We start from the raw sequence: 22954 nt of genomic DNA on the forward strand, positions 1-22954 counted from the left end.
TTTTTGTCATTTCGTTTTTCGGTATTGGTACAGGCTTGCTAAGAAAAAAAAAATTCCAGTTTTACGATGTGGCTACCGGGTTTTTGTGCCGATGGACAAAGTTGCACTCAATGCTTAAGTCAAATTCCAGTTTTTTTTCTGTAATCCCATGCGTGGGTATTTTGTTTTTTTATGTTAGTCATTTCGCATACACAGTTTAGTCCAATGATCAAAATGTCGCGTTCGTGCGATGAACCTTGCACGCCACAACTGTGTGATACATTTGGGCTAGGATTTGAGATGAGCATATGAAGCAAATATAAATGAAGGAAGCTTGAAATATTAGTTCTAGTGGGGGATTGGTGCCTGTAATCTAGCTCAACTCTCTCGAAACAGTGTTGCTTTGTTGTGTTGTTGGTATTTGGAAAGGGCAAAGACTCTCTTTACCATCGCAAACGAAGTGTGTTGTAATTGACCGTTTTGAATTAGGAATATATACCAAACCCTAAAGCTACGTAAAGGCTGGTTAGCATTAAGTTTGCGTGTGTTTTTCTTATAACGGCAGGACCCTGTTATTATTCAACTTCGTTATTATTTATTATTGAGGAATATTATTTCCCCGCAGTCAGTCTATCCCATTCATTGAGATGACGAGTTATACTTTGGCACAAATCTTGGCCCAAGCTTCGAGCAGCGTGGCATCCAAGAATAATATTTTCTATACTACCCCATCAAAGGCCGCTACATCCAGTATTGCCTCAGAATTGGCCGGATCGGGCGCAGTTAGATTGCTAAGTGGCAATGATCCATTTGCTACAGTATCAGAAACGGCCTCCAAGGATCAATTCACGACAGTTTTCACAGATGACTCAACTTTGCTAAAGGCCTTACCATATTTGTTCCAACTAAAGAGCCTTCCTGTTGTCATCAACGTTGAGTTGACCTTGCAAGACTTCTCTGTTATTCCTGCATTGAAAGATCTGGGATTCGTCTCTCTGGTTTCTAATAACTTTGTTGATGCCAAAGCAGCCGCAGAAGTCTCTTATAACATCGCAGGAAAACTCTTGCAACCAGTACTACATTATATCAGCATCCCTTACCAAAGCGAAGGTTCCGCTGAATTAAGCCTTCCAAATGTAGAGATAGTGCAGGAAGTTGAAGACAAAATAGAAGACTTGTTAACCGTAAACAAGTTTGAATTTTACAGTCATGACAAAGAACCAACCACTGCGATTGTCAATTTGTCCCCTTACGCCCAAGAATTTTTCAAAGTGCTCCCAAAGGACACCGCAGTATTGGATTTGAAGGTTTATAGGCCATTTGATCTTTCTTCTCTATTCGCAGAACTACCAGCTTCAGTAAAGGATATAGTGATTGTCCAAAAGTCCAATAGAAAACCTGAGAACACAAATGGTTTCGAACCAATCCAACTTGATTTCTTCTCTGATTTCAATCTTTTAGTTGAAAAGAAGATAAATCAAATTATCGTAACAAACGTTGGGGACGTTAGCGACTTCGAGAAGACCCTGCAACAAATCGTGTCCAATGTTAAATCATCATCTCCAGATCTATCTCTATACCTTGGAACACCGAGTGAATCGGAATCAAATCGCGATTTATCTGTATCTATTGCAGGTGCGCTCTCTTTGGAATCTGCGTATGAAAAGGTGTTGAAAGAGCTCTTCAAGTCTAATTTGGAAGTGCTAAACGAGTATGATCATGAAACCATCAACGTTTCTAGTCCCGAATATGGTTTCGGTAAGTTTTTGAAACTAAAAGAAGAACGTCAAAGGTTAATCGCTTTGGCCGAAAAGTCTTTGGATGCATCTTCTTATACTTCTGCAGATGGTCAAAAGATTGTTGAACTTCTTGATCAATGGATAAACTACAATAAGACATCTCTAGATGAAGCATCCATTGAGAATGGAAATAAGGTTGCTGAGGAATTATACGAACTCTTGCGCTCAAATGACCACTCAACAACGGCTTTATCATTGCTAAAGAGAATTGACGATGTTGAGAAACTAAAGTTCAGATCATCTTGGTTAGTCGGATCAGACGCCTGGTCGTATGATCTAGGTCAATCTGGTGTCCATCATGTTCTTGCTTCCAATGAAAATATCAATGTCCTTATCATTGATTCCGACCCTTACGATAAGATTAGAGAACTGGCGCCAAAGTCCAGAAAGAAGGATGTTGGTTTGTACGCGATGAATTTTGGTAACGCCTATGTGGCTTCTGTTGCTGTCTACTCTTCATACACCCAACTCTTAACAGCTTTCGTGGAGGCTGCTAAATTTGTCGGTCCTTCTATCGTTTTGGCGTACTTGCCATATAATTCTGAAAATGATACCCCATTGGAAGTTTTGAAGGAAACTAAAATTGGTGTTGAAAGTGGTTATTGGCCATTGTACAGATTTAATCCAAAGGACGAAAAAGAGGAAGAAGTTTTCAAGTTAGATTCATCTGTCATCAGAAAGCAACTGCAAGACTTCCTTGATCGTGAGAATAAGCTAACACTTTTAGCCAAAAAGTCTCCTGAGTTCGCTAGAAACTTAGAACAATCGTCATCTACTGTAATTCAACAAAAGCAGGAGCGTAGAGCAAAGGCCGCTTTTGACCAACTTCTAGAAGGTTTGTCAGGTCCTCCTTTGCATGTATACTATGCTTCAGATGGTGGAAATGCAGCTAATTTAGCCAAGAGATTAGCAACAAGGGCTGCTTCTAGAGGCTTGAAAAGTACCGTTTTGTCTATGGAAGATATTGTCTTAGAAGAACTTCCAGGTGAAGAAAACGTTATATTTATCACCTCCACAGCCGGTCAGGGTGAATTCCCACAAGATGGTAAGGCATTCTGGGACTCATTGAAATCTTCTACTGATATTGATTTAGCATCACTAAACTTCTCCGTGTTTGGTTTAGGTGATTCTCAATACTGGCCACGTAAGGAAGATGCCCATTATTACAACAAACCTGCTAAGGACTTATTCAAGAGATTAGAACTTCTTTCTGGTAATGCACTTGTCCCTCTTGGCCTAGGTGATGATCAAGATGCCGATGGATACCAAACTGGGTACAGCGCATGGGAATCACAATTATGGGAAAAGCTTGGTGTTTCTAATGCAGTCGTTCCTGATGAACCAAAACCTATAACTAATGAAGATATCAAAATTGCATCAAACTTTTTGAGAGGTACAATTGTTGAAGGCTTACAAGACGATTCTACGGGTGCTATATCTGCTTCAGACCAACAACTAACAAAGTTCCACGGTATTTACATGCAAGACGATCGTGACATCAGAGAGACCAGGAAAAGTCAAGGCCTTGAACCTTACTACATTTTCATGTCCAGAGTTAGATTGCCTGGTGGTAAAGCCAGTCCAGACCAATGGCTGGTTTTGGATCATCTTGCTGATAAAACCGGTAATGGAACTGTTAAGATCACCACAAGAGCTACCTTTCAGTTGCATGGTGTTGTGAAACGCAACTTAAAGCATACTATCAGAGCCATGAATTCCACTTTGATGGATACATTGGCAGCTTGTGGTGATGTGAACAGAAATGTCATGATATCTGCCCTCCCTGCAAATGCTAAGGTTCATAAGCAAATTGCCGAAGTCGGTAGTGCAATCTCTCAACGTTTCCTTCCTGAAACTACTGCCTATCATGAGATTTGGTTGGAGGGTCCAGACAAAGATGATGAGGATCCTTCCTGGCCTGAAGTATTTGAGAAAAGACCTGATGGCCCTAAAAAGAAGAAGACTCTTGTTGCAGGTAACGCATTAGTAGATGCAGAACCAGTCTACGGACCAACATACTTGCCAAGAAAGTTCAAAATCAATATTGCAGTTCCACCTTTCAATGATGTTGATGTCTGGTCTAGTGATGTAGGTTTGGTTGCTATAGTAAACGAGTCGGATATTTTGACCGGTTTTAATCTGTATGTTGGTGGTGGTATGGGTTCTACTCACAATAACAAGAAAACATACCCAAGAACTGGTTCTTGTTTCGGTTTTGTTTCGGTTGCAGATGTTGGCGATGCTATTGAAAAGGTTATGATTGTCCAAAGAGACCATGGTGACCGTTCTAATCGTAAACACGCTCGTTTAAAGTACACTATCGACGACTTGACAGTTGAAGTCTATAAACAAAAGGTGGAAGAGTTGTGGGGTAAGAAATTCGATCCAGCAGCTCCATTCGAAATCAAGTCCAACATTGACTACTTTGGATGGGTTAAAGACGAGACTGGTTTAAACCATTTCACAGCATTTATTGAGAATGGTAGAGTGGAAGATAGTGTGGAATTACCCCAAAAGACTGGTTTCAAAAAGATTGCCGAACTAATGAAGAAGGATGGGTTCGGTCATTTCAGACTAACTGGTAACCAACATGTTCTGATTTGTGATGTTGATGATGGACACTTAGAGGAAGTGAAAAAGATTATGAACAAATATAAATTAGACAATACTAACTTCAGTGGTTTGAGGCTATCGTCGGCCGCATGTGTTGCTCTACCAACATGTGGATTAGCTATGGCAGAATCAGAACGTTATTTGCCAGTTTTGATCACAAAATTGGAAAATGCATTAGAAGAGTATGGGTTACGTCACGATTCTATTGTGATGAGAATGACTGGTTGTCCAAATGGTTGTGCTCGTCCTTGGTTAGCCGAGGTTGCACTGGTCGGTAAAGCACCAGGAACCTATAACCTCCTACTCGGTGGTGGTTACTATGGTCAAAGATTAAACAAGTTGTATAGAGCTTCTATTAAAGAAGAAGAAATTCTTGCAACATTGAAGCCACTATTCAAGAGATGGTCATTAGAAAGAAACGAAGGTGAACATTTCGGTGACTTTGTCATCAGGGTTGGAATTATCAAGCCAACATTGGAAGGAAAATACTTCCATGACGATATACCAGAAGAAGCGCTTTAGACAAGCTTTAGACAAGCTTTTCCATCAAAATGAGTAGTTCTCTTTCCGTATTTATTTTATGTAAATTTAAAACAATTTATTATTTCATTATTATTGATCAGTTCTCTTTGCGAAGTGCTCGATTGTTCGATTTGTTTGTGTACTTTTTCTCCCTATGTGTTTATTTCGGCACGACACCTTAAAAACTCGTTTAGTTTTACAAAATATATCTCTTCTTTAAACAACTTGCATATGCGAAGAATGAACAAACAGTAAGGGTAAATCCAATATCCAAGGGCCACACTGTATCGGTGACAATAACAAAATATGATTAGATTATCACAACATCTATTAAACACCGGAAAAAGGGGATTCGTATATTCCGTTGGTAGAAGCTCCTTCCGTTCGTTCGGATCTTTTAATAAACCACGGGTTGCAGTTTCGACTATAGCGAAGAAACACAAGAAACCTAATGGCTTTCCTGGTCTTCTAGCTTTATTCTTCGGTATTGGTACTATTGCGGTGAGTGGTATTTCTTCGAACCTGCATAATGACCAGAATGTGAAGGAAAACCCCTGGAAAAGTGTTACAGTGGATAAAGGGTTGGATCCTTTTCCAACTGAGTTAAAAGCCCCAGATTACCCATTATCTACAGAATATATTATGTTAGGATATGGGACAAGAGCCGTCACTTTTCTATCTTTCAAGGTATATGGTTTAGGTATATATGCTGCTGTAAAAGATTTAGATCTAATTCCAAAGGTTTTAGATTCCAAATTCCTGTCTACTGCTTTTATCGACTTTGATCCGAGCAAGAGCCACAAGGAAAATTTGAAGGTAGCATTGGAAGATCCAAAAACATCAAGGATTCTAATTAATAATCTATTAGACAGTGGTATCAGATTGGTAGCCAAGATCACTCCGATCCGGAATACTGACTTTAATCATCTAAAGGACGGATTAGTCAAGTCCATTTTGGGTCATCCAGATAGTAGGAAGGATGAGGAGACTCTAAATATTGGTCTACAACAGCTACGTGAAGCTTTTGTAAGAAAGGGGTCTGTTCCAAAAAATAGTGATCTACTTATTGAACTCCAAGGAAACGGAGATTTGCAGCTTTATTACTTCAATAAAAAGACAAATGGATCAGAAGTATTAGGAAAGGTCAGTGAACCGTTGATTGGAAAGCTACTATTTAGCCAGTACTTAAGCGGACCAAAACCTTTAAGCCCAAATACTAGAGACTCTGTGGTGTCAAAATTGGTAACCATGGCTTAAACTTTTTTACTCATAGGTATTGCACTGCAGCCTAAAATGATGATACTTACATCAAAATATTGATACCTTTTCAAAATTACGAACATCTATGAATATATCTTTCATCTTTAAATAATAATCTTATAATAGATTTACGGTAAATGTCTTAGTTTTTTACTAATAGTTTCAGTATCTTCAATACTGAGTTTGGCTCCTAGTTGAGCCCTGTCCAAACAATTCTTTCTACGACTGATATCATCTATGTCCAAGCAGGAAGGATTAATGGAGAGTTCATTTAATAAAACACCTACTAACGTATCCCCAGCACCAGACACGTTAGAAACGTCAACACGAACTGGCACGGCATGATTTTCAACTAGGACACCGTACTGGTCACCGTTAATAACATCACCCTTGGCAAACATACAGAAGTCGCTATTCTGTGATAGCAGCTGCAACTTAGATGGCGAATTTACTTTCTCAATGGAGAAAATATACACCCCTCTTGCGCCATTTTTAACAATAATTCTTGGAAAGTAGGGAAGTAATAAAGATGCAGTTTGGAATATTCCCACATCTAAGAGATACTTTAGATGCTTGTTATTTGCTCTGTTCTTAATACTTATATTCTTGTCGATTTTAAGGGAATCTAAAACAGGAAACCAATTGTCTAGATCAAATTTCCCAGCATTGTCCATTGCTTGGTGAATGGCTTTCAATTCATTCTCTGTTGGTGTTATTATGTCAAAGTCATGATTTGGGTACACCCCGAGGTTTTTGATGTTCGCTATCTTACTAGCCTTTGCAGAAGATGTTGGTTCGAAGATAAGTTTGAACCCAAGCTCTTTTCTTAGAGTTACAAGATATTGCAGTACTGGAACTGAAATATTTGCATCCACTAGTACCACATTTGGATTTAAAGATTTAATTTTCTCATTAATATGATCCAAAGGTATTTTTGTTGCAATATCCATGTCTGAACCTGCTATAAAGAGCTCGCCATCTTGAGTAAGTAAAGAAATGTATTGGGCAGTGCTCTGAGTCTTGTCTACATAGATTCCTTCCTTGGACATTCCAAAATCCGATAATATAGCCTTAGCAGCATAATCATCACCAACACTGCTAATTAGAACAGTTTCATGGTTAGAGCTTCTATTACTGAGGTTAGCACTTAGTGCCACATTGTGACCAACTCCTCCTATAGAGTTTGATGCCTTCCCAGGGTTTGAGTCAAACTTGTATACTTTTGGGCTGTTTAGTTTACATTGCGTGTCAAGTGCAACGGAACCAATTACTGCTGAATATGTTTTCTTTTTTATTTCCTCCTTGTTAGATGCCAAATCATTCTGTGAAGATTTCAAATGTAAAGGTTCATTATCTATTGCTGCCTGGCCAGTATTCTGCAATCTAGATAATTCAAGAGCTATCTTGGAAGCAATACTGGCATTATTTAACACAAAAGAGATGTTACAGCTTACAGAAGCCCCTCCGGTTTTCAATGCGATTTCTTTCAACAAAAATGGGGTCAATTCCTTACCTGCAACCCCTCTGTATTCCGCTTCCCTACAAGCGTCTTCTATAATACCGTTGATGATGTGCTCATCTAAAGCAACTTCCTTTGGGGGAGGACAACAAAGGAGATACCCCGAGCGTAGACCAAAACTGTTGCCCGAATGGATAATTTGCGCTGCCTCAGCATATGACTGGAAATTGTATGGAGACTTGACACCTGAGTCTCTTGTGTAGAATCCTGGCACGTTAGTGCCCTTGGGACCCATTGTGGCAACCATACAACCTTTCGTCTCTAGATACTCCATAGTCCTAGGAATATCTAAAATTGCCTTAGGCCCAGCGCATACCACCGCAACTGGAGTTCTTCCAAGTTCTTCTAAATCTGCACTAACATCAAGAGTCAATTCTCCTCCCTTGTGAACACCCCCTAATCCACCGGTTGCAAATACAGAAATGCCAGCCTTCTCCGATAAAATCATAGTGCTCGAGATTGTAGTCCCTCCGTATAGCTTATTGGCCATTGTATAAGCAATATCACGTCTTGATACCTTATTGATAGCACCCTTCTGAGCATATTCTGCTAACTGCTCTATCTCTGTTGCATCCAAACCAACCTTAGGAACACCCTTGATAAACGCAATTGTTGCAGGAACCGCACCATTTCTCCTAATTTCACGTTCAACTGCCAATGCCATCTCAATATTTTGGGGATATGGTAGTCCATGGGAAATTATCGTGGATTCAAGAGACACAATTGGTCTTTTATTATGCAGTGCATCTTTCACTTCATCAGATATTTTAAGATGATATCTCCGAAAGCCTACCCTTTTAGAGCACAACCGCATATTTGAGCGTAACATGGTCTAATAGTAGCAACTAGCACTTTCACCGGGATCCTGATTGTGCAAAATAGCCGGCGTGAGCCATTGTTATGTCCTTTTTCTACTACCTTGACTATTTGTTGCATTTACAACAATATTTCAAGATTAAAGATTGCATCGCATCTTAATATGTTTAATCTGGAAAAGATTGAACCAAGAATGATTTGGACGAAGAAATGAAAAGGTAAAGTTCATTGGGAAAGCTTCAATCCAAAAGATTATTGGTGGAGGAGTAGGGAAGCACACCAATGAATAAGACTATATTGGCGTTTTCGCAAGCGTTGGAAAATGATAAGCTAAAAGTTCCAGAAGATGAATTATTGCAAGAGGTTATTGATCAGTACAGAAACTACACGAATTTAAATAAAGAAGAATGGTTTGTTGATGGTCTAGTTGGACTATGCTACTTTGCATTGCAGAAACGTGAGATCATTAATGTTGTAGATGCCTATCTTCAACAAAATGGTGACGAATTAATTCCAATACTAATATCCAAGTTGAAACCAATGTTGGTTAAAGCAGATGGCGTTAGTAGTGGAAACTTAACAGCGTCTGGGCGGCGGAAAATAGAAAGCTCTAGTACCAAATATGGTTTACAACCTAGATTAGGTTTTGAAGAGACTTTTGGAGAGTCCAAATGGGAGGAATGGAGGTTAAATGGTGGTATTCGAGGCATTGGGTTGTTCTACATGATAGTAAGGAACTTAAAGAAACGAGATATATCTACTAACTTACCTTGGATCAGCCCTGGGATTCTAAATATCATAGACGATACTACTGTTGGTGCAGATAATGTGAGATTATATGGAATACTCTTATTACAAGAGTTATTACGCAGTATCCTGAAATCTGACGAGAATAATAAATACACCTTCTCTTTTAAAGATACAGGTCTTCACCAGATATATGAACCCATACTAACAGGTCTACTGTATCATCTTCCTCCATCGAGCACCGCAGAGGAAACTCTCAGAATATGGGAAGTAACATACCCTACCCTTCAATTACTATTAGAAGTCGAAGCTTTCGGAAATACCGACGAGTACAGAACAAAGTTGGGCCAGATGTTCTCAGAAACCATTCTACAGCTCACAATTCCCAGAATTGGTCTAGAACATGTTGCTCTCGCGCAATGGATTTTAAGCTACTGTGAAAGAATAATCTCAATCTTAGAACAAGATTCCACAATTTATCTCCAAAGGATATTGTACGTTCTTGGGGAGTACTATTTCAGAAATCCATTTATTACATTGAACATGGAAGTATTAGAGCAATCTTTGCACATAGTGGAAACCTTATGCCACCAGGCTCTTCCTGAAAGCATACGTAACCAGCAGTACGATATATTAGCATGCATTCTCCTAACATATGAAAAGTGTAGCACAGAAGGAGCTTTGACACCGAACATTTCTTCAAAATGCAAGAAGCTACTCAAGCTATTGGAATCACTCGGATGTGATTTCCAAAACGATATTGCACATTTGCGCAAACGCAAATCGCTCATAGATTTATTTCAACAGTAAGTAAAAGGGCGTTCATGCTATTCATACATATATACGCCTATACATAATTATTTACAAGAGCCGAAAACGTGAGCTTATTAGAAGAAAGTATTGTTACTCACTGAATAGACTGCAAACCTTTGACAATTCTGATGTTAGTATCCAAAAATCTGTTGACACAGTTGTTTAAACATTGCTCTTCTTGGGACGACAAGTCTGCGTTATGGACATTGGTAATACAGTTCTTGAAACATAGATTCGTAAACTGATGGATAGACATTTGGACCTTTTGCTTGGAGTTCTCAGACTCCAAAAAGTTCATAATCTCCTTCTTGGATCCGTCATCCAAGTTAGCTAGGTCAGTTTGAGAAATGGAAGACATGTTTGATAGCAAAATGTGGGTATATTGATGAGCCAAAAACTAGTATTTTCCAGTACCTTGTACTCCTACAGCAAATGCAACGAAAAACACCCAAGAATAAACTGATATACGCCCTTCATCACATATTAAGTATTGTCTTTACTCATATCTAACTGTTCTCTTTTGTTATAATTTTTCAAAAATATCTAATATTGACGATAGGATGGAAGGAAGTGTAATCGATGAAAAAGGTCTAGCATGCTTATAGCCTATAATTGTAGGAAAGAACATTTCAGGAAAGAACCACTGCGTTACCAGGGTCAATGACTATCGGTAAGATTCTATACGTTTAATATCTACGTTTTCTGTAACAGGATTTTACCATTAAAGAGGGTATTATGGAACAAGAGCAACCAAATGTATATAGACAAGCTTTGCAGAAAGAAATAATTGCTAAACAGGAGTTATTGAAGGAAGCCAGAGAGGCATGTACTCGCCTCACAGAATCTCAGAATATTAATTCTGTGTCTGGAAAAGTGTGGGAACAACTGACTTATAGACAAATGTACACTCCGAATCGATCAGATCCAATTGGAATAGCTTATTTGAACCAGAACCTGCGCATGGAAAATGAGCAGTCATTGTTAAACGATACTGAAATGAAGTTGAAAGCAATGGTGGATAGACAGAAAAGTTTTAATGAAGATCTAAAGTCAGTAATAGCTAAATTAGAGGGGAAGTATCAAAAAGGCATCAATTCTGAAACGAGGAATGACAATGACACTAAGGCCGCTGACGTGAATATGAGGATAAATGAAGTTAGGACGAAAATATACGCCCTGATCAAAAATAATATGGCTGTGGATATCTCAGGTCCCGACTTTCCCGTGGAACAGGCTACCGAGAAACTGACAGGGTTGCTAAATAGACTCTTGGAAGGAGATGAAACTCTCAGTGTAAGGGACTTTGAACCACATTGCATGCATTTTTTCCGTTTATTAGACAAAGCATATCTACTCGAAAAAAAAGAAGTTGATGGAGACGTTTATTTACGGCTAGAGGAATTTTTTTAGGGATTTTACCTATACTATTTATTCATCGTCTTCATCTTCATCGTCACTTACGTTAAGTGCCGGAATTTCAATTTCAGAGTCAGAGTCTGAATCAGAACTTGGACCTTCATTATTCTTGGATACGGTAGGCTGAACGATAGGAGCAGGTTCAGCAATAGGAACAGGTTCAACAGCAGGGGTTGGTTCAACCTGCACAGTAGGTTCAATTCTTGAACGCTTGGTTTCTTGATCCTCATTCTCAGTAACTGTTTCCTCAACGCTACGCTTCTTGAGAAGTTGCGATGGGTCAGAAACAATAGATTGCGGCTTGTAAGAAGTAGTTGTTTCAGTTTCTTCTGCTGTAATCGGATTTGAAACAGGTATCTCGGCGTTTTCAACAACCTCCTGATCTGCATTTGTGTTTGATTCATTATCTGATACATCCTCTGAGTCATCCTCTTGTGGCATCTTGAGTTGTGTTCTGGCATCCTTATTTAAAGCAGAAGCGTTAAGGTTCAAAATAGAGACAAATGGTAGTCTCGGGTTGCACAAAATATCTAGAACCTTGTTGTCAGTACCCTTCAATAGACCTACTGCAATTGGTAGGATAGAAATTCTTTCATTACCTGGTTGTAACACTAAGGTGGTCAATAGGTCTTCGAAAGATTGTGGTATATAGCCAATGTGCTCCTTCAAGGTCATTGAAGTTATCACAGCATACTTGATAATACTGACTTGCTGGGTAGATGGAAGTTTCCAGTTTTTAATGACCATTGACAAAAAGTTATTTGCCTCGTCATACCATGTCAATTCAGTCTTATTGATGAATTGTTTAGGGTGCGAATACACATCCGACATAGCACCGGCCATCTTATTAAAATCTTTCTTTTGCTTTGTGGTCTGTTTGATAGTCTTAGAATCATTAACTGATGCGTAAAATCTACCAAGGGTGGACTTATCTTCTGTTAAACGAAGAGTGATATCTGTTAATTTGGTGAATAAATCCATCTCGCTCACCTTATGACCTAGTCGTTTAGAAAGCAAATTCATTAGCGACAAGAGACCAAAAAACTCGTGCTTCATCAATTCAACCTTATCGTAATCAATTGTATTGCCCTTGGACTTAATTGGAATGAAAAGTTCCAATGATGATAATATGGAAGAGTAATAATATAAGATATCTGTACCGTAACATTTAACAACAGTTTGTAAAACTAAAATACCTTGATATTGTAGACTGCGTAAAACTGAAGCGATGACAGCAGTGAGTTCTGATTCACGACGTAAGCCACGCTTTAGTGGAAGATAGTTAGTTGTTAGCATTAATAGAGCCTCGCAGACACTGATAATACCATGCAAAGGAATTCTTAATGGGAATGGAGTTGGTAATGATATGAAAGATATTAGTAATTTCGATAAAACCTCAACTCTGTAAAGGATTTCCCATAGAGTAAAGGATTCGTTCATGTCTATAGCTAGCGGTCCAAATAATTGATTCTTGCTATCAGTTTCATTTTTTTGAGTTGGCAATGATTCGACTAGTCTCAATAGTTCCTTGTCTACAGAAAAGTCTAGCATCTCACCACACAACAATATTAATGGTTTAAATTGGCAGAGGATAGAATATAACCCAGATCTCCAGTGTTCATCTGGAGAAGATTTGTGATGTTCTTGATTTTCGTCAACTTTTTGGGCAGTTTGTTTTATTAAGTGTAATAAGGCAAAGTTGTCACATATCATTCTTTGGGTTTCGTCATCATGTAGTTGGAACTCTTTGGTGATTAAGTTGGTCAAAATCACACGGTATTTATTAGCGAATGGTTTAAACGTGGTGGTGTTTTGCAGTAATAGCTTTTTCAAAATTGGTAGACACAATGCTGTTTCGTATTGACTTAGGGTGATTAATAATGGAATAATTGAGTTGAGCTTTGGGGTTAACGCTTCTCTTGTCAATGTTGGTTTCCCTCTGATCAAATCCATCATTATATCAACCGTTTTAGTTAAGGTCTTCAACGTTGCCAAGCGAGCTTTTGATTGCGAAGTTTCTTTATAGTATTCAACAAAGGATTCTAACCTAGTGTATAAGACAGTCAACAGCTGATTTGCTTGAGAGCAGAGAACAACTGGGTTATAAGTGCACAAGACCGAGACAGCATGGCAACCTTTCCAGATTTGATATGGTTCGCTAGATCTCAACAACTTCAACAACTTTGCAACAAACACGCTCAAATCACCTTTCAACAAAGACTGATCAACATAGTTAGGAGATCTTAAAGTGTGCAAAATGGAGCGAAATTGAGCACCTTCCGCTTCCTCAATAGCCTTCGCCAATAAACTTAATGGCACATCGTTTGACGACATAGTAATCAGTTTCTGGTTAATTTAAAAAGACACGCTGTTTGGTATAATAGAAACTGAAGTCAATTGCTACAGATTTCAAGATAATCTAAACGAATACACCGAACTGCACAAGAGCCTTTTTGAATAATCAATACCATCATCACTTACTTGTAGGATGCGATGAGCATCAAATTTTTTTACTGTTAAGGCTTAGTTTCTTTTTTTTATTATTTATTATTTTCATACTGTCTAAACTTTCAGGCATGTGTCAAAGAGATACCATATATTCTGGTTGTAAAATCCCTCATTCAACAATCGGGCCTTGCTGGCGCAATCGGTAGCGCGTGAGACTCTTAATCTCAAGGTTGGGGGTTCGAGCCCCCCGCAGGGCTTATTTTTTAAACTGTCCTTTTCCCATGAAAAGGGAAAGAGCAGTTAATTTTCTTTTTTTAATGGCATCGTTCTTTTGTAGGTCACGTGGCGAACATCAGATACAAGTGGGTTTTACATGTCTCTCCAGATGTGTTACTTCACTATTTGAACTTATCAAAACAATGGAATGGAATACAATCAAAAACAAACTCCTTAATTGAAGTTTCAGAGCCAAACTGAGGCTCTTGTTCATCATAGCAGTGTCATAGCTACAACTAACTCTTCTTGAGAACGTATTTATGACAGTGCCTGAACATTATTCTTAGGAATCATGGAAAAATTATCGGTGCAAGAGCGTTTAAACCTCGCTGCTAAAGCTAAATCGAAGAATAGAAAGAAGAATAAGAGAGTTACTTCGCCCGGAGTAGCCGAACCTACTCCTGAAATTGATAAGGTAGATTCACACGATGCAGAAGGATTGCAAAATAATGAAACCGAATATAAGAAGACTGAAGAGGATTCTGATGATGCATTAAGAGAATTTTATGGCAAACTCTTGCACATGGAAACAGACAGTTTGCTTGAGTTAGATAGCATCACCCTTTTAAGAAAGTTATATCCTATTATTAAGGAACCTGAATTACCGTCTTCTGAGAATCCCTCAGATTCAAGTTTGATCAAACTAATTAAGGAAAAAGACGAGAAAATCGAAGCTCTTACTAAAGAGGGCGAGTCGCTATCGAAGAAAGAGTTAGTACAGTCTGATAAAATTAAGAAGCTAAATAAGACAATCAAAGAATTGGAATCTGATTTTGGTATCAAACTTGATGAACTACAGGATGTAAAAACCCAGGTAAATGTCTTGGAAAATACAAATCAATCCTTGATGACTTCCTTGAAAGATACGGAGTCACAATTAGATAGCCTCAACAAGAAATATGAAAATTTGAAAAAGGAGTATGATGATCATATGGATAACGAATATGCAACGAAAAAAGCAGAATTGAAGAAATTGGGTGAAGAGAACACTGTGTTGAAAGAAAAGTTAGCAGCTATGGTGAATAATGAAGCCAAACTACAAAAATCATTCGATACAAAGTATAAAGCCTTAGAAGAAGTCTCAGCAGAAGAAGTTAATAGGTTAGAAATAAGGTTAGAACAATTACGAATTGATTTGGAAAATGCAACCACTACTTCTAATGCTACTGGGCTAAAGAGTAGCGGTCCTGATTTCAACTCGTACGAAAAACTCCAGTCACAATACAAATCCGCTGTTCAAGAACTAGAAGAAAGGAATAAAAGCTTTGCAAGCATTGAATATGCTTTAACAGAACAATGTGAATCACTAAAAAGAGATAAAGCCGAAGCCGAAGGAACAATTGAGTCATTAAACAATGAGCTATCAAATCTAAAAGAATCACATAGCTCATTTATTTCACAGGTAGCTCAATTGACTAAAAAAAATCATGAGCTAACAAACAGTTTGGCAAAAGTTCAAGATGAACTATCAAATAACCAAAAGAAATTGGAGGACCTGACGGATGATTATGAAACTTTAAAAAAACAACACGAAATTCAGAAGACTCAATTAGAGAGAGCTTTGAGCATGAAACCAACTATACCCACAGAGGCTCAAAGCAAAGAATCCGAAAACTTGAAAAGAGACTCTAATAACAATTTTAATTTTCTACAGGAAGATCCAATGACTAAATGGAATCTTAATCATGAAGGTCTGGATAGCATTGATCCATTAGATGGAGAAGATATTGATAATAATTCCGCGGCAAGTTTTTCTTTCGAAAAAGACCTTGATATACCAGAGGAAGCAGCAGATCTTGAGTTAATGAAAAAAGGCTCTACTGATTTATCTTTAAATTTAAATTCTACACAATTAAGAACGAATACAGGGCGCGATTCGCATTCTTACGCCAACAATACAAACTTGCAAATGGTTACTAAACTTGGAGGTGAGATTAGACGTTTAGAAACAGAGTTGCTATCGATGAAAGACGCATACAATAAACTAATGGAAGAAAAAGAAGAAGCCAACGAAGAAATATCTCGTTTGTTAGAGAGTAACGAAGAAGTTGAAACCCTCAAGGTTAACAATTCCAAACTTTCACAACAAATAGAACAATTGGAGAATAAACAAAGCACCCTTCTTCAGTTACTAGGAGAAAAATCCGAACGTGTAGAAGAGTTGGAAAATGATGTAGCAGACTTAAAAGATTTAATGAGAACTCAGGTTCAACAAATTGTTCAATTACAAGAGCAGTTAGGATAAGAATCGTCATGAAAGAAAGAAACAAATTGCATATATATATTACTTCTGTAGTATAGACTATAATAAACACGGTCAAAGCAACATACAAACACACCTAGTTATTGCCTTGCTCAATAGCAAGTTGGGTGTGCTCTTCAATATCAATGGCTTCCCAAGGGTAGCACAACCATTTGTCAGGCACAGTAACGGCTGCAAGGTATCTACCGTGGTCAAACAAATCTTGTGGTAGTTCGACCTTCTTAGGCTTGTCCTTGTTGTGAAGAACGAAAATAGAAAATGTAGTGTCCTCATTTAGTCTGTTCAACTTCACTTGTTGTTCACGTACTTCTTTTTGCAATTCAGTCAAAGCATAATGCAAAGTTGTTCTGGTGTCATCCACCTCATCTACAATAAGGATTCTCTTACCAATTAAAGAATCAAAATGTTTGTCCAAAGCACCAAAATCTAACCACTGGGTTCTGATAACTTCTTTACCAATAGTTTCGATTTGGTTATCAAGGCCTAAGTCCTCATACAATGACAAACCAATGGCTTGGATTGGAATGTTTTTTTGACCCTTCGACTTCAAGAAGGATCTGATGATTCTGGCTGGAATCATACCACCACCAGTAATAGCAATGATGACATCTGGTCTTTCACCTCTTTCCATGATGGTCTTGGCCACTTGCTGACATAGCTTGTGGATGTTATTGTACGAGATGTACATCTTGTTAGAAGCAGCAGAATCTTCCTGGGACATATTGAGCTTTGATATTCTATAGGTGATGGGAGAACCGAGTACCGAGGATTGAACCTTTGAAATGACACAATACAGTTCCCAGATCCCATCGAGACTAATATAACTCAAAAGACTTTTTAGTTAAAGAGTAATGTAGTAATCTAATGGAAACCATGCGATGAGCTTGATGACTTTTCAATGCTTTCAAAAAAAAAAGAAATTTTCATCATGACCGCAACAGTTATTCTAGCGGTTGAAAGAGACTCATCAGAGTAGCCGTCACTGCAGTAGTAATTGGCTTTTAGGGAACCTCACTTATATGCTAAGAAGTTTCAGGTTAAATGTGCTGTTACATAAATATGTAGTAGTATTACGGGGATGAGGAAATTGGTATTAGTTTTGTAATTCTTGAGATTGGTCGTCCAACTCGTCAGCTTCACCGTTTTCGAACAAAAACCCGGCTTCAGCATCATCGTCTTGTTCTCCATTTTGAACGTCGCTAGAGGTTTCTTGATTTACGTCCATACTTGCAAACTGCTTTCTTAATAAGGATTGACCTGCTAGCATTTCAAGTTTACCTTGAATAGATAGAAGGGTTGGAAGAGACTCAGCGCTTGTCCTTAAAGAAGACCTTAGACGCTTTGTGAGCTTGTTTGTGTTGGAGTTTATGCTCTTGATTTGAGATCTACGAAGTGTTAATAACCATTTTAGCCATGTTGATGCCTGTCCGGTAGAAGCTGGATTTGCTGATATATGTTTCGCAAGGACGTCAAATAGTTTATTGACGATATCTGCATTCACATCATCTCTGACAAACAAATGAATGTTGTGATCCGTCCATGCTGGCTGTAATAACAGGTCTAGTATATGGACTGGATTTGAATCGGAATCAACAAGAGCTGAAATAAGCATTTGGGCTGTCTCATTTTGTTCTTTTTTCGAAACCTTTCTGTTCGACTCTGGTTTATCTTTATTTACAGTTTCTTCTGTAATCTCTGACACCGTATCTATGGGACTCGTTGAGTTAAAGGCGAATTCTTTCTTTTCCTCTAGTTGTGACTTTGATATCACTTCGAACTTAGGTTCATTAACGTCAATCCAAGCCAAAACTATACTATCCTCTTTTAATTCGAAATCTAAAATTTCAGAGTTTTCGACCTTAACGGAAGCCAATGGTTCTTCAGATTTTGCTGATAAAACTTTGATATTTCCTGATACATCCAATACTACAATTGTGTCATCGTGGACTTTGACTTTCTCGCACTCAATATTCCATTCCATGATGGATTTCTTCTCTGACAAAGAGTAAAGAATAACCTTCGAAACATCGGCAATCACAACATGGTCTTCATCATATACAGTACAGGATATGGAGCCAAAGTTTTCAATCTTAGCAAACGTAGAAGGTCTCTTCTTTGATGGATCTATAATGTAGATGACCTCTTCAGTTGTTATGGCCAAGAGTAGCTTGTTAGGGAACCTCAACAATTGAAAGTTTATAATATCGTCATTTTTCCCATCCGTCAAATGAAAAGTTTGCAATGGTTTTGAAGTAGTATAATTGAACCTTTTAACCGTTTTCTCATCATCCAAAATCCAGATTACATCTTCATTAGAATCAATGCCAAGAATGTCTTTCTTGTTTTGGATAATGTTTATAATTTCTTTACCATTTGAAGAGTATACCACAATTTTACCCTTAGGGAATACATTTACAAAGTACTGTTCCGTTCTTTCACTTTGTATCTCTTCGTTACCTCTTCTTTTTACACTTCTAGTTTTAGCGTTATTCTCTGTAGGTATGTTATTGTTACACCAGGTAAGCAGCTTGACTTCAGAAACCAGCAAATCATAATTCTCATAGTCAATCTGATGAACTTGAGAACTTGTGATTTGAAGGTTATTGATATCTTGCAATGGATACAATTCAATAGAGTTCTTTTGAGACCTATTGGATTGAAATGCAAAAAAATTAGCCCCCGGAGAGAAACTAGTGATGAAATCACCGCCTGAATAACCAGATTCAACCATTTTATTCAAATATCTCTTGGTTATTCTTCTTGGACTAGATATGGAGTCTGTGTTTCCTAAGCTGTACCAATAACCAATGCGTTACTTCTGAACTCTTTGCCTAGACTAAAAGTAGGTCTTAGCGATGAGATGAGCTTGAAATTTTTCAGGATGATGAAAAAAGAAATAAAATAATAATAATAAAATATTACCCGGGCATCCTCAGTAGTAGGAGTGAGAAGAGTGTATAGGTTGGATAATAGTTAAGGTATATATACACACATACATACGAACGACCATTCTGAGCAGCACGAAGGCGTTCAAGTATTTTATTGAGCGTTAAGGGTATTAAAGAAGGTTTGTTGCTCTTCTGGTGACATGCTAGAAAGGAAGTGTTGGTATTTTTCAGATTCATTTTGTTGCAATCTGGTAAACGTATGTTGGAAAAGCTCATAGACATTTATATCGTCAATGACAGATCCAGAAAGTGGATCTTCTTCAAGCTCATCCATATCATCTTGGTCTAAGAATTCACCAGATTCACGGACTAATTTCAGCCCATCCGCTTGACCATTCAAAAACTTTAGATACTCTTCGGCCTCATCGACGGCATCTTCGTCGTCATCTTCATAATCGTTCCATTCGTCGTCAAAACCGTCGAATTTGGAGAAGGCGTCTGATGAAAATTCTTGGCGTTTATCTTGGAGCGCCTTCAATGCAGCTGGGAATTTTTGGAATAGCTCAACCAACATAGGGCCTAACTTTGAGTAAACAGGTTCAATTTGTAATGCATGGAATTCTTGAGTTGGGACCTGAGTTAGTAACGACAAGATAGCCATAATTGAAAGTTTGATATCGATAACTCTCGTGAACTTTGGCAAAAAAGTTTGAATCCATATTTCTAAAAATGTGGTCAATAGATTTTTGTGATGTAAGTATTGTAAAGTTTGAGATGGGTAATACACAATTGATGCCAATAAAACGTTAAAGGAATTGACACCATAATTCAAATGAGTTTTCAAGCTCTCTTTCTCTACTTCTATCCCCTTACAAGTAGTTTCTAAGAACGTGCTTAAATAATTCTCAGGAATCTTATCTCCGAACGCCAAAATCATCTTTTGAGCAAATTCAAAAATGACACACATCTCATCGAGATCGTTATCCTCGTTACCATTAGCGGTGGCAGTCTGGAAAATTTCAAATAAAATGTTTGTGTAAAATTGATTTTGTTTCAACTCATCTTTACCATATATCAAGTAGTTGGAAATAGCCATCATAAAGTCTTCCAAATAGAAGGCAACCATACTACCTTCTTTTCTGTTGCATTCTCCTATCAATTCCAAGACTTTCCAAGAAATCGAGGAAACTCTCCGTAACAAAAATGTTGAGTTTTCTATAAATTCACAAACTTCATGGTAGAAGTCCTCCATATCATTCTTTAAGATGAATTCTGCAGCAGGGTAAAAAGAATGCTCCAAACTTTCAATAATATCAGTCGAATTTTCGAATGAAAGTAATATAGAGATGATGGTTGAAAGTATACCTAATGCTGCCATCTCTTTATCAGATTCATCAGGCAGATCACCCCCGGAGAACGCGTTCACATCTGCTCTAGACGCGTCATTTAGTTCAATTGCAAGCTTTAAAAATTGTTGAACTAAATTATTGGTCAACTCAACACTAAAAGGTTGCAATTCTTTCGAAAACTGCTCGACAAATTCTCTAATGACTCCTGAGATAACGTCTGACTCAAACTCATTTGAAAGTTGCAATAAAGACTGCATGGTTGGAACAACGATGGTTGACAAAGATTCTTGGAAAGTAGTATTTTGAACGAAAGATTGTAATGCAAATGCTGCTAAAAGCTTAACAGGAAGAAAGCCTGATTCGTCATTAAAGCAATGCATAACTCCCTCATATATGATTGGAATGGATGATTCCTTAGTGAATTCGTATTCTGATAGTTTAGAACATATTTCACAAACTCTTGCGCGTAGGAAACCATAGTTTGAATTAAATAAGGGAAAGACAAAAGCATGTAAGAATTCTTCCATTGCTTTTGAGTATGGAGACTTAGGTGATGTTAGTCTATCAATGATATTGGTAACAATTCTTAAACAGGACTCGACTTTCACTGCTTGTTCAAGTGGTAATGATTGGAAACCTGAAGAGGCAGCTTTAATAGCATTCAATGATTCTGTCACAAAAGTCAGAGTAGGTTCAAGAGTAGTCTTAGAACGTTTTTGTACTGCGGTAACTAACAACGAAACAGCTGCCACATCAGGCGAATAGTCATCATTCCATGTTTCTAAATGACGGTGAATATATTCTCTAGGGTCATTTTCGAAGGTTTCAAGAGTTTCCGAATCAGGGCACAAAATTGGGAACACTATATGTTGAAGAATGACATTGTAATGTGGCTTTACCAACAACCAACTAGCTTTTTGAGTCAATGAATGTTCAATATAGTTTAATATGTTGTAAACACACTCATCGCTTAACCAAAGTTTGTTAGTTCCCCATTCTTCAATTTGATGGAAGTATAGTTGCAATAGATTAGGCATGAAATCCTTCAAGTACATTTGCTTAAAGTCATCGTAAGAAAACTTTCTGGTCAATGATTCAGAAGCATAACGCTGGAAAATTCTTAACATGTTTGAGTATGCCCATTTCTTCGCCTTAACCCACTGGTAATTCTTGCGCGAATCTTTGTCAACGGAATCCAAGAAATTCTGAGAGAACGGTAGTTCAATAATAGCTACGTGGAAGTTTGCCCATGGAATAAATCTTTCGGGGGCTTGCAAAGTGAAAGGGAAATCGTGATAAGTAATGAATTTGTAGATTTTAACAATAAGCTTGACCATATTACCGATTTTATTATCGTCTACAGCTCCTGGATGGTAGATTAGTTGATTTGCATACGCCAACAAATCATCGAAGTGCTGGGCAATTAAACGCTCTAAGTTTTGTCTTTCATCGTTGGTTGACCACCTGAAAGTTCTAAATATTTCCGACAACGCCAATAAACCTATAAAGGCAGAATCAATATCGTTTGAAGCTAACAATTTGAACGATTCTTCCAACAAATTATTCCATCTGCCGGCGGGAAACTCTTCACCAACAATAGTTGTCAAAGCAGGTTGTAACATTCTAACACAATTGGGACTCGTATGTGCACACTGAACCAATGTATTAATAAGCATATCTTTGACAACTGGCTTCTCGTCAGCGTCTACTTCAATATTCAAGAGTTCATTAGAACTACCAGATCTTTTAGACCAACCATAGTATATCTTGTTCTTCAAGTATAGTGATGCAGATATTTTTATGCTTTCAGGAACTTCTCCATTGGATAGAATATCCAAACATGCCCCCAAAAATCCAGGAGTCTTACTTAACTCCTTTAGTTTCTGTTCAGCTTCATGTCTGATCTGACCAGACTGGTTGAGAGTTCCCTCAAAGCACTGAAACAGTAAATGCACGTCCATTTTCAACTGATAAGTACAGCCACAGGATATATTATGAAATGAGAACCTGAAGCACAGCTTATTAAAAGCGGTTCAAAGCTTTTAAAGATATTCTCACAGCGATAATAACCTTTCAATGTACACTTTTTCTGGTTTTGATTACTAGTCTTCCCAGTTTGGAACTCTTAACCCCATGCGCGATGAGCTTTGAAAAGAAATTTTCAGCTCGAGAATCGCTACAGACGGAAAAGTCACGTGACAATATAGTGACAGTTACCTTTAAGAAGGTTGATGGCATAGAGGACA

General features: G+C 37.9%; 11 protein-coding genes and 1 non-coding gene across 12 annotated transcripts; 6 read left to right on the forward strand and 6 right to left on the reverse strand.

The window, feature by feature from the left end:
* Nucleotides 1-626: 626 nt before the first annotated feature.
* On the forward strand, nt 627-4913 carry MET5 (sulfite reductase (NADPH) subunit beta; the record flags this gene model as incomplete). Its single annotated transcript, XM_022819811.1, has 1 exon — nt 627-4913. The coding sequence occupies one exon, from the start codon at nt 627-629 to the stop codon at nt 4911-4913; it is 4287 nt and encodes a 1428-aa protein (XP_022676339.1).
* Nucleotides 4914-5219: 306 nt separating this feature from the next.
* On the forward strand, nt 5220-6170 carry AIM18 (chalcone isomerase domain-containing protein; the record flags this gene model as incomplete). The annotated part of the gene is made up of 1 exon (XM_022819812.1): nt 5220-6170. The coding sequence occupies one exon, from the start codon at nt 5220-5222 to the stop codon at nt 6168-6170; it is 951 nt and encodes a 316-aa protein (XP_022676340.1).
* Nucleotides 6171-6301: 131 nt separating this feature from the next.
* Nucleotides 6302-8521, reverse strand: KLMA_40496 (pseudouridine-metabolizing bifunctional protein; the record flags this gene model as incomplete). The annotated part of the gene is made up of 1 exon (XM_022819813.1): nt 6302-8521. One exon carries the CDS (start codon nt 8519-8521, stop codon nt 6302-6304), a length of 2220 nt encoding a protein of 739 aa, XP_022676341.1.
* Nucleotides 8522-8790: 269 nt separating this feature from the next.
* TTI2 (Tti2p) lies at nt 8791-10065 on the forward strand (the record flags this gene model as incomplete). Its single annotated transcript, XM_022819814.1, has 1 exon — nt 8791-10065. One exon carries the CDS (start codon nt 8791-8793, stop codon nt 10063-10065), a length of 1275 nt encoding a protein of 424 aa, XP_022676342.1.
* A 97-nt stretch (nt 10066-10162) lies between these two features.
* TIM8 (protein transporter TIM8) lies at nt 10163-10426 on the reverse strand (the record flags this gene model as incomplete). Its single annotated transcript, XM_022819815.1, has 1 exon — nt 10163-10426. The coding sequence occupies one exon, from the start codon at nt 10424-10426 to the stop codon at nt 10163-10165; it is 264 nt and encodes an 87-aa protein (XP_022676343.1).
* A 377-nt stretch (nt 10427-10803) lies between these two features.
* On the forward strand, nt 10804-11478 carry MCM22 (Mcm22p; the record flags this gene model as incomplete). Its single annotated transcript, XM_022819816.1, has 1 exon — nt 10804-11478. The coding sequence occupies one exon, from the start codon at nt 10804-10806 to the stop codon at nt 11476-11478; it is 675 nt and encodes a 224-aa protein (XP_022676344.1).
* An 18-nt stretch (nt 11479-11496) lies between these two features.
* Nucleotides 11497-13818, reverse strand: RIX1 (Rix1p; the record flags this gene model as incomplete). The annotated part of the gene is made up of 1 exon (XM_022819817.1): nt 11497-13818. One exon carries the CDS (start codon nt 13816-13818, stop codon nt 11497-11499), a length of 2322 nt encoding a protein of 773 aa, XP_022676345.1.
* Nucleotides 13819-14115: 297 nt separating this feature from the next.
* On the forward strand, nt 14116-14190 carry KLMA_R423. The gene has a single exon. It is a non-coding gene; the product is annotated as a tRNA-Lys (tRNA).
* Nucleotides 14191-14500: 310 nt separating this feature from the next.
* Nucleotides 14501-16453, forward strand: SGM1 (Sgm1p; the record flags this gene model as incomplete). The annotated part of the gene is made up of 1 exon (XM_022819819.1): nt 14501-16453. One exon carries the CDS (start codon nt 14501-14503, stop codon nt 16451-16453), a length of 1953 nt encoding a protein of 650 aa, XP_022676346.1.
* A 94-nt stretch (nt 16454-16547) lies between these two features.
* On the reverse strand, nt 16548-17192 carry XPT1 (xanthine phosphoribosyltransferase; the record flags this gene model as incomplete). The annotated part of the gene is made up of 1 exon (XM_022819820.1): nt 16548-17192. The coding sequence occupies one exon, from the start codon at nt 17190-17192 to the stop codon at nt 16548-16550; it is 645 nt and encodes a 214-aa protein (XP_022676347.1).
* A 372-nt stretch (nt 17193-17564) lies between these two features.
* UTP9 (Utp9p) lies at nt 17565-19202 on the reverse strand (the record flags this gene model as incomplete). The annotated part of the gene is made up of 1 exon (XM_022819821.1): nt 17565-19202. One exon carries the CDS (start codon nt 19200-19202, stop codon nt 17565-17567), a length of 1638 nt encoding a protein of 545 aa, XP_022676348.1.
* Nucleotides 19203-19510: 308 nt separating this feature from the next.
* Nucleotides 19511-22669, reverse strand: NMD5 (Nmd5p; the record flags this gene model as incomplete). The annotated part of the gene is made up of 1 exon (XM_022819822.1): nt 19511-22669. The coding sequence occupies one exon, from the start codon at nt 22667-22669 to the stop codon at nt 19511-19513; it is 3159 nt and encodes a 1052-aa protein (XP_022676349.1).
* Nucleotides 22670-22954: the final 285 nt, after the last annotated feature.

This window comes from Kluyveromyces marxianus, chromosome 4, assembly GCF_001417885.1.
Source record: "Kluyveromyces marxianus DMKU3-1042 DNA, complete genome, chromosome 4".
Lineage (NCBI taxonomy): Eukaryota > Fungi > Ascomycota > Saccharomycetes > Saccharomycetales > Saccharomycetaceae > Kluyveromyces > Kluyveromyces marxianus.